The following is a 14,651-nucleotide window of genomic DNA, read 5'->3' on the forward strand; positions in this document are numbered from 1 at the left end:
AAATTGGTTACTATGGCAACACTCACCACCCACAGTTAACCGTCAAATTTCATTTCTCAGATACAACTATTAGAAAATAAATGGTCCGTGTAACATTCTTTGTGTTTGTTTCCATGTTCATTTGTGAAATTTTGTACCTATTTGAGACATATAATAAAAATATTTGAACAATAATTCATTAATTCAGATAATAAACCTCCCCCCACCAGTTGGATTTTCAATGTTTTCAAAATAGCTTTCTGTCAACATAAGATAAAAAAAAAAAAGAAAGCACAGTCATAAGCTACTTCAGTTCCAGATTTTATTTAGTCCAACTGCTTTTTATTTTGTAATAAGAACATGAATGAATTATAACATATTATTTGCCAAAAAGAAATTTTCCTTTTTTATTTTCATACCCAAGGCAAAAATGACTTATTCAACTGTTTCAGAAACAAGAACAGAAATGGAAAATTTCTACCTCTTTTCAATAGCCTCCCCACCAAATACATCATTATTCCCCCAATCTAAGACAAATTAATGACCCATCATATGTGTACTGCAAGTGACCAACACTACACATTTCTAGGGTATTTTCCCAGATGGATGGTCTGGAAAGACCTAGTCCAAGCTCCAACACTAGGGGAATCACTTGTCATTAGCTTCCATGTTCATTCCTCTCCATGCCTGGCTTTCCAGCCTTTTCTTGGTGATTCTTTAATAATCACTGGTTGTATTTGAATCTTCCCAATTGTGGAGGCCTTGAGAAGGAAAGGAGGAAGCGCTACTCCATCAACTCCATGTCTTGACCCTGTTGAGAGTTAGCGATAAACAAACAGAAACCGAACCCTGCCCCTCCCTTCATTTTCCCACCTTTCACAATCCCACCATCTCCTTCCACCTCCTCCCCGCCTCTGAGAATAGCGTTTAACTGTACCAGTGGTTATTATTCAGAACCAAACACCATTTAAAAACAATATATGTGAATATAATAACACTGTAAATTTCAGAAAAGAGTAAAGTTAGGAAATGTTTAGGAGAATGTCCTTAGAAGAACTTTTCAGAATAAAAATATCTACATTAAGGAATTTTGACGATGTACCATTAAAAAATCAGTTTATATGAGTAAAATAGGTGGTCTTCATTTCTTTAAACAAATAGGCCCTTGTTTGCTCTTAAACTTGATTGGGAAATCTCAGTTGATTCATTTAAAACAATTAAGATTCATTTATATATCTAGACAAAGGAGACAAGTAAAACTTGCAGGAGCATAAAACTTAGATGACATTTAAAAAGCAGGACTTATGAGATTATAAATATGATCTGTAAAAATAAATGAAAAATAAATGCTGATTTAGTCTCTATCTGTATTGAAGAAGAGATACACTCTAACATTTTAAAGGAAGATGCATTTTTAAAATTCAGAATAAGTGACTTACAAATTCTTCTACAAATTCCAAATATCTGACAAGTCCTTCCTACTATACTGACATTTTCCATTAAGAGTTGAATAAATATTACAGCCCAAAAGTCAAAGAAGTAATTCCTTTTTGGAGAAGCAATGTGAGTAGGTGGCAGAGAGGTGATGGAAATATATCAGGAAAACTGATATCACAATAGGCAGCAAGGGGCCTGAGATTAAGAAACTGCATGGAATGAGGTAATTACCTATGTTCGAAAATCTAGCATCTGGAAATGGAGATTAGTAGAAGATTTCACTACAGTTGGGGAGGGGTGGAAGGATTTACTTTATTGTCAGTTGTTCCCAGGGTATTCTTTGAATACTAGAATAATATAATTTTTGACATATGATAAGTATTTATTTTTCTCATATCCAATGCACTATACTTCCTGGTAACTGTAATTTTAAGCAAGTTAAGTACCAGTTAAAAGAGATAAGATTTAAACATAATGCAAAAAGAACTACTTCTTTGTATGTGAGCTAGGGAGAAACTGAAGCAATTTCCTGAGATAAGGTTGGTAACTACAAACCAAAGGGAACGTCCTAATAGTGAAATCCAAACCAAACCAAGTTTACCTAAACTGCATCTTGGTTGTGTCTGGGGAGAGAGTTGTTGCCAAATTCAATGGTTTCTAGAATTTGGCTTTCTTTATTTAAGACCAAAATATTTGAAATTAATAAAAGGTGTAGTACCATAGACCCTTTTGACTATTCAGGATACAGCATGGAAATTCACCAAGAGCTTTGCAGTTTTGGAATTAAGCCTATAGTGTGTGTCAGTGGAAAGAAGAAAAAAAGCAATTCTCTGTCTCTCATCATGTCAATAAGAGCATGTTTTCTAGACCATTCTTGTGTCCAGTAGTAGTGATAAGAGAGAGAAGTAACAGGGATGTCCAACCTTTCTGAGTCTCTGGGCCACACTGTAAAAAAAGAAGTTGTCTTGGGCTACACATTAAATATACACAAACCCTAATGAAAACTGGTGGAGAAAAAAAGGTTTTACATAAATTTATGATTTTGTGTTGGGCTTCATTTACATCCATCCTGGGCCGCATGCAGCCCGCAGACTGTGCGTTGGACACCCCTGCATATACTTGAATTCCTTTGACAGCATATACAGTTTGAACCTGTTATCATGTTTTGTCAAGCTTCATACATATAGAAGAACTAAAAGACTTACACCTGGAGGCTATTTTCTGTCCAACTGCTTTGAAAGGAAAGTGCATGGGTGTGCTGATATCTGAACAGTGCCTGATGTAATGTGGGAGCAACACTTCTCTCAGGAAAATGACCTCAGCTGTGTACAGAGGAAGGACTCAGAATGAACAATGCTAGCCCCGCATGCAATCAAACATTCTGATTCATCAAATAAAGCATGTGTTCTTTATTTTAATTATGAAAAGGCAAATCATAGTTCTGACCAGCCTCTAGCAATAAAACAGGACACCCATGGGCTTAAATTATTAGCTATTGATATGAATAAAAAATCTGCTTATTATTAACCTACTTGCTCTGGAGGCTATAGATATAGTTACACTACAAAGTATTAATAACTTTAAGAAAGTAGTTGGGATTTGGGCTATCACAAAGGAAATAATACAAGTAGTGTGTTTATATAGCAGAGGCTTCTAGTTCTGTTAGACAGAAATAAAGCATAGAAATACTTTAAACTGGGAGCAGGAGTGCGGAGGGTGAGGAAAGGGGAAGACCTAAACTTTACAATGACCTTGGAGGAATATACAAATCAGATCGGGCAGGGAGGGAGGGTCAGGGGAGGAGTTTCGAGAGTGGAGACAGAGAGCCCAATTTGGAAGCTATATAAGACCCTAGGTAACTTAGAGAAGAGGCTCTGGAAACAGAAAGAGCACAAAGGATACATTCGAGAGACAAATCTGAAGTGGAACCACAGGACAGAGTGGCCAATTTTTCATGGAAGAGAGAAAGAGAAAGATCCAAGGATATCTGTGATTTCTGCTTTGGGGAAAGGTCTTGACCTGAACCAAACAGTTTATATGATTTTGACCTGAAATAATGAAACTTCAGTCTGAAAGCAAGGTGCTTTGGGTGTTAGGAAACCTATGCAAATACTGACTATAGGTTAGACACCTGGTAGAATTCAGAATTCAAGGCTCAGTTGACTGCAGGTGATACATGTATAAAAGTGAAAAGCAGGTGCTGCGTGCAGTGTTCTCACCACCATTGCAACAGCTCTGCAAAGAGAGCTCTCACACTCACTCTGGGACTCGAAGACCTGGTGCTCAGCTACCATTCTCATTCATTCCTGCAGTAGGAGTTGATCCTGTTTCTACTCTCAAGGCACCTGCTTTCCCTCAGCCTTCAGTGTAAATGATGCCTCCTGACCCTTCCAGGACCAGTGAATCAAAGTGCATGCTCTCTGTAACCTGCTTTTGTAGCTCCCTGTTGTTTTTCTTCATAGCACTTATAACACTTTATAACTATCCATCTGTTGATTTACTTATTGTCTTTCTGTGAGCATAAATTCCTTTAAAGTAAAGAGATATTTCTCTCTTGTTTATTACTGTATATCCATTATGGAACTCAGTTGCAAGGATGCGGGAGGTGCCCAATAATAAATGTCGAATGAAGGAATGAATTCTCCCTTTCAGGGCCATTGTCTGTAATGATTTGGGTGCCTCAGGGACACTGCCTCCATGAGCAAGAATTTTAAAGTCAATCTTTTTTTTTAAGCCTTTATTAATTTATTTTTAGAGAGAGGGGAAGGGAGGGAGAAAGAGAGGGAGAGAAACATTGATATATGGGCCTCTTGTACCCTTGCTCCAACTGGGAACCCAGCCTGCAACCCAGGCATGTGCCCTGACTGGGAATCGAACTGGTGACCCTTTGATTTGCAGGCCTGTACTCAATCCACTGAGCCACACCAACCAGGGCTGAAAGTTAATCTTATGTGATAGGAGAGGAAGTGCAAAAAATAGGATGATGGGAAAATATAAGTGGATTTAATGTCTGACTAGATACAGGAAATGGAGAAGGAAGCGGTCAGTGACTCAAACCTGGGTGACTTTTTCTCTGTAATCTCATATTCTTGGGGAATGTTACACTTCAGGGCACAGAATTAGGTTCCGTATTTGGCAAAGTTAGACCTGTACTCAGATTTAAATTACAAAGGGATCAAACATATGATTATTTTATTTTTAATTTTATTTTATTTTAATTTTCAAGGAACTGTCACAACTCTTTTCCAAAGCAGGAACCCGTTTTTCATTCCCACCAACAAAGCACAACATGAATATACTTCAGGCTACCGAACTGATAGTTAAATATAGTCAAGATGGTCCATTTTATGTTATGTGTGGGTTTTTTACCAAAATTTTATTTTAATGTTAAGTGCTAATGGAGCACCCACTAGATGCTTCTAGGCCCATTTGCGGCATCTCAGCTGACAAATGCTGCGGAGACTACGGGCATCTCTGAAGTCAAGTGTTTCGGAGAGGAGCTAGAGGAAGGGGAGCGTTGGATAACAGATGCATTCCAGCTTGGCCACTGCCCTGAGTCCTTACCCAGATGGACTCAGGCGTTCCCATTGTTCCTAAAAGCCTGAATATCGTTTTTTTAGATTGACTGTGAAGTAGTACAAAAATAAATTAGGAAATTTTATACATTGTATTTGGCCATTCTTCTAGCATTACTATTCTGTTTTCGTTAAGCCACACTAAGCTGAACTTGAGATGATTTTATCCTCTTCTATCACTGGATCTTCCTTTAGAGTGTCCTGTACTTTAATTATTAATATTGATGGGGGATGCTGGTAACTCAAAATATCCAAAGAATATTGACTTCCGATACCCCTCTCATATTTCTGTCCTCTTTTAAAAGAATCCAGAATATTTTAACAGTTTCAAAAACTAAAGAGACCAAACTTCCTGAACATAAACACTCTTAAAAATAAACATATTTGTTCTGTTTATTATATACAAATGATTTCCAGGTGGAGAAGATTTGGAGAGAGGAGATTGGGGAAGAGTCCATGTAGGGTTAAGAAGCAGCAAAGGCAGAGGTTGTTTATTCAAGAGGCCAGCAAGTTGAATCCTTGTCCTTCATTTTTAAAGAGGGATAAGACAGAGCTTATCCTGAAATGTGAAGAGAGGATATCTCTCTTCACATTTGTGATATCCTATCACAAATCTTGGTGTGATAAAACCTCCTGGCTGTAGTGGTTTTTAGAAGTACACCATTTAACTATTGGAATTACTCCAGAATTTTTCCAAGTTACATTGATCAAATAATTTCTTTTTGCATTATCTAGCTTGAGTTAAATTTCTGTCCATTACAATAGAAAAATCCCAACCAGTATAATATGTGAAGAAGGTGCATATAGGAGGGGCATCTTGGGAGTTAAATGTCATTCATTAAAATAATGAAGGCAAGATGACAAACTGGCTCAGGAGGAAAGAACCAAAGTTCTGTACAGAAAATAGGAATTTGAAATATCTATGAGATATCAAAGTGGAAATAGTAAGTAGTTGGTGGATATATAAATTTAGAGTTTAGTTAAGAAGAATAAAATATGGACATTAGTTTGGGCATCACTGGCATAGAGATTATATCCAAAACCATAGGACAATATGAATAAGATCATGAGGAAGAGACTGTCCAGTGGAAAGATAAGAGGATCCAGGACGAGGCCCTAAGGAACTACAAGATCTGTGCACCTGATACCGTAGATCAGATAGATGCCAAATTTTAGAAAAGGAAAAAGTCTACAACCTGCCCATTATGCCCCCAACTCCACACACCTGTGGTTTGTTTGCTGGATGATGTTAACTAACTACAAGTTTAACTTTCATCGTCATTTGTCAAAAAAACAAAGACTGGGTGGGGGGTATGTGTATGTGTGTGAAAGAGGGAGTGTGTGTGTGTGTAACAATGTGACTTTAAGTAATGAGACTGATTTTTTAATGATGGCTCATAAACCAGCTCTGTAGGCAATTTTGAGAAGATATCTGATTAGTAAGACAAACATTTATACTTTGTAACTTGTTAGGCATTTGGATTATAATAAGCCTTTTGTGTGCACAAGTCACTCCTCTATTATTTCTTTATTACAGACTTGGCAGTGGAAAAGTATACTAATTCTGTAATGGTGACCAAAGAATAATTTTTTATATTATGTCCAGTATACATGGAATATGGGTACAGCTGCCTCCATTAGAGAGCAGTTTGAATAAACAAGCTCAAATTTCAATTTTTAAAAAGTTTAGCCCTGGCTGGTGTAGCTCAGTGGATTGAGCACAGGCCTGCGAACCACACGACCGTGGTTCAATTCCCAGTCAGGGCACATGCCTGGGTTGCAGGCCAGTTCCCAGTAGGGGACTCACGAGAGGCAACCATATATTGATGTTTCTCTCCCTCTCTTCTTCCCTTCCCCTCTAAAGATAAATAAATAAAATCCTTTTTAAAAAAGTTTCCTATTTCTGTTAGTCATTTTTTTCACCAGCCCAGAAAAATACCTGTCATTGTGATATACGTTCTGAAATGACTGACTGTATATGCATGTGTGTGTATGTCTTAAATACAATGTCATCTAAAAGAAGTCTTTATCTATTCTGATGTGTATGAATTTGTTAGGTTATGAGCCTACGAAATCTGTTGGGTTAATAGTCAAATCACATATCCTCATTAGGACATGTATATAATGACAACTACAAGTTGTGTTTTCAGTGAATACAATTACCAGGTTTAATCATTCATTAAACACTTCACAGACACTAGAGAAATAGAATTTAAAATGTTCTCATTAAAAATATAAAAATATTGATCACTGATCATTTTGGTATGGTCCAAAACAGTTCTAAAAGGCTATTAATCTTCACAATGCTTAGTCTGTGTAGATTAGCTTCTGGGCAGCATACTCTTCCATTGGAATGCTGTCTCCTTTTCAATTTCCTCTACAGTCTTTTCATATGTCTTAAGTGAAATCAGAAATATGTGAAGATAGAGATGTTGTTTGTTGGGAACCACCCTGCCTGGTTTCAGAAGCTGTAACCCCCCCACCCATGGCTAAGGCTGAGTGAGTGACCTTCAGACCATAAGCCACTAAGGAGACAAAGCTTATCTCTCTGGCAGGAGCACCGCCTCTGTTCTTTATACTTCGCCCTACCTGGCCCCCAATGCTTGATCAGTCAGCCAAAAACAGGTAAGATTCCTCAAGGGAGGGACGACCTAAGACAGGCATGATCACAGCCCCCCCCTGAAAAGGACTTGGGGGCAACAGAAAAGGGGTGATAGACCCTCACCCCTTGGCTTTGACATAGCCTGAGTCCTCATTCTGTCTTCAAGAAGTCTCCTAATCTCTTAGCTGCCTTACTCCCCCTACCTGACCTAAGCCTGAAACAACAACTTAAGCCTGAAACAATGACAGTGGTAGGTGCCGCCATGTGCTGGAAAGGGTGGGTTCCTTAGGGTACTTAGGCCTTAGATAGAATGTGATCAGGCCTTAGATAGAATATGTAAAATCCTGTGAAACATTCTTTGTTAAGAATGCTCTCACTTAAATGATAAGGGTCCAAGCAGGAAGTGAGTTTGTTCCCCAAAATGTTATGGCCATTTAGCTAACTGACCCTGACTCAGAATAAGCCCTAGTAGTTCTTTGTATGTTATCTGATGTTTGGTTCTTACTGCCTGACAATGATTAATGAGCTTTACTTGTATTCCTGTGCAAAACGAACCTAATAAAAGCCCACTGAGGAAAAGGCTCTTGGCCATTCTCCTTTGAGAGATCCACCACTTTTACTCCCCAAGCAGATCATGTCTAGGTAGACTTACTCTCAACTGTGGTAGCCAGGGCAGGGGGAGCCCTGCGGGCAGAACCCCCCACAGTTGTTTTCTTTCAATAATGACTCAATAGTGATAGGAGTTATTCAGGAAGGATCAACAATTTATGAGATTACATGGGATATGCTTATTAAAATTGTATCTTTCTCCATTTCTGTTTCTGATACTTTACATTAATAATCAAATTGAAAATGTACTAAACATATTCCTTATATATCCTCTCATATACTTCCTTATACATTCTCTGGATAGACTTGTAAAAATGAATGAACAAATAAACACCATATATAATTACCAGTAATATACAGACTGTGTGAAAAGTCCAGAAACATAAGGAAAATATTTTATTTACTATGTTTTTTCAGAGTAATAATTGGCTAAAATTTAGAAATGCTTTACCTATAAAAGAATGTGGGGAATAAAGAATTATACATTATATATCTACAATATCTTATAGAAATGTAACTACATCTTGATTTTATTTTTACTTTACATGGTGGAACTCAGCTGCTCAGGATCCGATTAATGATAATTTTTGGTTTGTGTCATTTTCATCATTTGTTTAGACATAGCCACTTTCATTCATTTTTAAATTACTTAATTATTTATTTTTCATAGTGGAATAATCATCTACAAATCCACTATCCAAAACAAAAGCTAGGACTCTAACAACAGCCCATATCTACCCTCTAGTTCTACCACCAATCCATCCCCCTCTTTCCTCTCACCCAAAGGATCCACCACCCAGAACCTTAGGTTCGTTGTTCCTTTGATCTCATTTTAGTGATATGTAGATCGACATAAAGTAATTAATCACAAAATTATATGCCTTAGTCTGAGCTATTTTTTTTCTAACTCTTCTCTCATATCATTGTAGGCATGGTTAGGACAGTGAAATGTAGTTTTTACTGCCACAATGTTCTCTTCTGATACCCCACCTTCCTAGGCAGAATGCCTGGACATGAGATCATGTATTCACAATAAGCTCTCCAGGGATTCATTCTTCCTTACTCTAGAAACCCCATCTCATCCTAAGTGATTTAAAAACATCCGAAAGATTTCTATTGACTACGTACGTCTACAAAAGTTTTTATTTTATTAAAATATACGATGCTATACGGACACATTTACAAACTCCCAATCGTTAGATTGCAAAGGCATACAGAACTGGCCCAAGTGGTTAAAGACTTTTAAAAGCTATTCAATTAGATTTCTGAATTTTCATGTCCCTTTCTCATAAGGCATTAGTTACTTAGTTTAAATGCAAAGTCACAGTTAAGTTTAATCTTGGGCATCTGCAATAAAGAACTACTGAATGTCCTTTAAATTGGGAAGCAGCAAGAACAGGAGAGAAATGCTGCTGCAAACCTCCTCAGTCAGCAAAAGCGAGGTAAGAGTGATGACGATTCAAGGTGTTTACCACCCTCTGTTGAGATACATGGAATTTGCAAGAGTAGAGGAGTGAGGGTAGGGGTTAAAATGAGGTAGGAGCATAGAAAAGTGATCCTGAAACCTTCCTGCCTATCCCACCTGAGCAACCTGGACAGTGGTGTCCAGTAAAATAAAGTGAGTTTGCAAGTGTGGTACGCATTATTCATGAAAATGCAACTTGATTCTGAATATAGATATTTAAAAGCATCAAACACGTTTAAGGGGGCTTAGTCAAAACTGTGCATTTCTGATTATAACATTTGTTCGCTGTGAGCCAATACAGACATATATTTCTCAAAATGATGTAGAATTGCCAAAGTTGCTACCCAGAAAATTCTTTCATAGACAGTGCAGTGTTTAAGCTTTCTTTTTTTTCACTTTAACACCTCCCCACTCCTAAATGAGTTGAAGTGGTTCTGTTTAAAACAAAAGACACATTGAAATTCTCAAGAAATTGACTCACCTGTCTTTTAAGTTGCAGGGCATTTTTTTTACAATATACAATATGCATTATAATGTTATACATATTTTAATTTCTTAAGGATATTGAACTCCGGTGTCCTTTAAAAAGGGCCTTTACAACTTACTGCTGAAAATATTAACACTTAATCATAGGAGAAAGTAACATTAAAATGGTTTAGGGATAGAAATGACACATGGTGGAGTTGTTCTCAAACATTAATAAGGCCACTAACTCATTTATATATAATCTATTAGTTTGAAGAAGTTATGAACCATCATAATGATAAGGACCCTAACAAAGGTTAAGACCTTTGGCCAGAATTTTTCATTTGGGCCTAGACATACATTTTTCTTTTCCCAAATGTACCAACATAGGCTATTTGAAAGAGAAACAAAGGGAAGTGAAAAACAGATGTTCATAGCAAGGGCTGACCCAAGAAACAGGACTTCCCATTTAAGACACCCAAAAGGAACTCTAATTCTTTTACCAGCAGTTAGCACTCTCTGGAGAGCAGGACCAATAAGATAGCATTTGTCTGGTCAAGCTACCATAAAGTACGTAAAACAAAAGGGAGTCACTCATGTCAACCAAGATGGCTGCCAGTCAGTTGTGACAACTTTGGTTCAAGAGGGAAACTACCTAAGTCATGCTGGACACAGCTGGCAGGAGGCACACCTGAGATACCTGCACATGTGATCAGAACAGCTGGGTCTACTGAGCAGGGCCACCCCGGGGAAATTCCCACTTGCCATCGGGGGTGCCAAGATACTCGTCAAGAGACCCAGAAGAGTGGAGTACACCACTTTCAAGGCTCCAGACCACTGCTGAGACAGCTAAACTCCACACCAGAGTGCTGCTCCAAACCACGCTGATTCCCCTTGGCATCAGACACCATCTTCCCTGTTGCCCGCCTGGCTCTGGAGATCCTTCCTTCCAAGACAATGTTGGCCCACTGTGCTGTCTCCTAGACCTGAAGACTGAGGCTCTGGGACTCAGGTTCATTATTCCCCATAATTGTTGCTGTGTGTGTTACAATTCTCTTAGATTGTTATAGTGTGAGTAGGGTACTGATAGGTTGATGTTCTACTTTGAGTGAATCTATATTCAATAAAAGCTGTGAGTGAATGGCATAGTTGCCTTGTGTGACTCTTATCTGTTCCTTGGTTCCTCTTCTGGCGGCTCAGCTGGCAGCTAGCCTAGCAGTTGCACCCCTGACTTATAGGAAAGACTGTATCAGGAGCACGTGTATGCTCCTGCCACACTCCTAAATCTCCTTTCATGTAGAACAGAGAAGCATAGCCCAGGAAGAGACCGGCAGTTAAATAGTGCTGCCTTTGATGGGGAAGGGAGATGTTTATATTTCTCACAAGATTTTTTTTTCTCCCCACAGTCGCAGCCCTAATGAAAGCTGGTGCTGATTACAAATTGTTGTGAGGCCAACTCCACCACTCCGGATGAGGTACAATGGAGGGGTGTGGGCTGTGAGCAAGTTCCTTTCCCCAGCTCTTCCTGTTAGTGTTCACCAAATTGTTTGGGGATATGGGGTTCTAAAACTGCCTAAGTGTGAAAAAAACGGCACCCCTCACCCCAATAGCAACTCTCCCCTCACCCCCACCCTGCTATTAGCAGGGCGTTTGGCCTTCTGGCGGACTGCGTTCCCAGTGCTCCAGCGCCAACTGTGTTCCTGACCCCAGAATGAATCAGGGCTGCACCGGGCCTGGCAGAGCTCCCAACACATTTCCTGTCGCGGGCTAAGGGAAGTGCCGGTCAAGACTCTGGTGGGGACCCTTGGAGGTTGGGGCGGGAGTGGGGCGGGGGAAGTAAGGGTAAAACCAGCTGTAGAGGGCGGTGACCGTGCTCTAAGGACAATTCCGTGCCCCTGGGTGGGACAGATCTAAGTTGGGAGCAGCTGTGAGCGCGGGACCTCCAAGATGAGGCCAGCTCTTGCCCTGTGCTTCCTCTGGCAGGCCTTCTGGCCCCTGCCGAGCCACGGCGAGCACCCCACCGCCGACCGCGCGGGCTGCGCCGCCTCAGGGGCTTGCTACAGCCTGCACCACTCGACCATCAAGCGCCAGGCAGCCCAAGAGGCCTGCAACCTTCGCGGCGGGGCGCTCAGCACTGTCCGAGGGGACGCTGAGCTCCGCGCGGTTCTCGCTCTGCTGCGGGCAGGCCCCGGGCCCGGAGGGGGCTCCAAAGACCTTCTGTTCTGGGTGGCACTGGAGCGCGGGAGATCCCAGTGCACCTTGAAGGACAAGCCATTGCGGGGTTTCTCCTGGTTGTCCTCCGACGTTGGCGGGTCGGAAACTGACACGCTGCCATGGGTGCAGGAGCCCCAACTCTCCTGCACTTCGAGGAGTTGTGCTGGACTTCAGGCCACTGCGGGGGTCGAGCCCGCAGGCTGGAAGGAGATGCGCTGCCACACACGCGCCAACGGCTACTTGTGCAAGTACCAGTATGAGGGCTTATGCCCGGCACCACGCCCCGAGGCTGCCTCTAACTTGAGCTACCGCGCGCCCTTCCAGCTACACAGCACGGCGCTGGACTTCAGTCCCCCAGGGACCAAGGTGAGTGCGCTCTGCCCCGGGCAGCAATCCATCACAGCCACCTGCATCGTGGACGAGGCCGGCGCTCGCTGGGATGGGATACCCCCCGGGGCCGTGCTCTGTCCCTGTCCTGGGGGGTACCTCCGTGCTGGCAAATGCGTGGAGCTATACGATTGCCTAGAAGACTTGGGAGTCTTTGCCTGCGAGTGTGCTGCGGGCTTCGTGCTGGGGGAAAACGGACGCTCTTGTGTAACCAATGGAGAAGGACAGGCGAACCCTGGGGAAACCAAGGTGCTCACCAGGCACCCACCGGCAACTGCAACCAGCCCCATGCCGAGGAGAACAGGGTCACCCAGGGTCCATGAGAAACAAGGAGAGAAACCTCATATCCCTGGACTAGGCACTTCGGCGACATATATTCCCGAGATTCCTGGGTGGGAAGCACAGAGCACGTTGCCTACTCTTCAAATGTCCCCTCACACCAACTCAAAGGCCGCCATCACTTCTTCAGGAAGCGTTATTCCCACGTCTAATTCGTCTTCCTCTGACATCCCCCAGGCTTTGGACTCCTCCTCCACCGTGGTCTTCATACTTGTGAGCATAGCAGTAGTAGTGTTGGTGATCTTGACCATGACTGTACTGGGGCTTTTCAAACTCTGTTTTCACAAAAGCCCTTCCTCCCCGTCACGAAAGGGGCCTTTGGCCTCTCCAGGTGTGGAGAGTGATGCCGAGGGCACCGCTCAGAATTGCAGTTCCGCACACAGCGCAGACAATGGGGTGAAGGTTGCAGTCTGAGGGACGAAGCAGAGGGCGCCTCCTTGACTGGATCTTCTTTGGGCTCCAGAGATACATAGGGAAACGAGAAGTGAGCACTTACTGTGTGCAGTTTTTCACTTTCCATAAAAATGGAAAAGGGAAAAAGGAGCTTATTTGTGGAACTGATGACTCCTATATAAGTTCTCTTCCCTAAATACCCTCTGCTCCACCGAGGAGTCGTACATCCGAAGTGGCTGCTCCTTCTCTCCTACTGTAAAGGTGGAAGCGCCTTAGGTTGGTACAGGGGCCCAGGATTCTACTGGGGAGAGGCATTTTCTTGTGTTTGTCCTGGGGGATTTCGAGAAGTGACTGAACCTTTCAAGACATTGGAAGCAAACAGAAAACAATACAATTTTTTAAAAAATTATTTTTACCTAGATGGAAAGAAAGACTCTGCCTACTCTGTTCAGACTGGGAGTATATTGGTTTAAAATTCCCAGGCAAACAATAAAGGATGTTGATAACCCAGGCTCAAATATCATTTGTTTCACTGGATTTTTTAGGAAGAGCTGCTAAGGGCACAGCGGAGAAAGTACTTCCTGCTTTACTTTGAGGGGAAAGCTTTAAGCTGGTATGAGGAGGAGCAGAAGTTTAAGAAGTAGTAACTTTTTATTTTTCCTTGGCTCTTTTATACTTTGTTTTCAAAGTCACTGCTACGTGTGCTCGGTGCTATAAATCCAAACTGTAGTGTTGCCAACATGGCTGGATCTAGAAGCAAATTATAGCTGACCACCAATTCAAGTGTTTACTCTTTGTCCTTGCTGGAGGAAACAAATAATTTGTTTTACTCTTCCAGTGTTCGTGCTCTCCAGTGCAATGACCTTCCCAACCAGACAGTCCTCTCCTAAATATCAGGATGCTGACCCACATTTCCAATGATGGCAATGTTAATTTTCAATGAAAGCAGTAATGCTAAGCGTTGATTAGAAATCTCCCAGGCACATTCAAGCAAAAGTAAGCTGGATTTCTTCCAAAGTTGCTAGCCTTGTGTGCACTGTTTAATCCATGGAAAACTCAAATTCCAGACCATTTCCTCCTCCCTTAATAAAAGCGTGTTCAGTGACCATATATGATTATATTGGAATGGTTTTAATTTAATAAGTGTCTAGGGGCAAAAGTATGGCAAATGGCTTTCCATAAGAAT

At 41.4% G+C, this 14,651-nt stretch overlaps 1 protein-coding gene across 1 annotated transcript; it reads left to right on the top strand.

The window, feature by feature from the left end:
• Positions 1-11,962: 11,962 nt before the first annotated feature.
• Positions 11,963-13,971, top strand: CLEC14A (C-type lectin domain containing 14A). The gene has a single exon (XM_037056411.1). The coding sequence runs from the start codon at positions 12,080-12,082 to the stop codon at positions 13,484-13,486; it is 1,407 nt and encodes a 468-aa protein (XP_036912306.1). The 5' UTR covers positions 11,963-12,079; the 3' UTR covers positions 13,487-13,971.
• Positions 13,972-14,651: the final 680 nt, after the last annotated feature.

The sequence above is a fragment of the Sturnira hondurensis genome, unplaced genomic scaffold (genome assembly GCF_014824575.4).
Source record: "Sturnira hondurensis isolate 20B ecotype Veracruz unplaced genomic scaffold, ASM1482457v3 Scaffold0008948, whole genome shotgun sequence".
Classification (NCBI taxonomy): Eukaryota; Metazoa; Chordata; class Mammalia; order Chiroptera; family Phyllostomidae; genus Sturnira; species Sturnira hondurensis.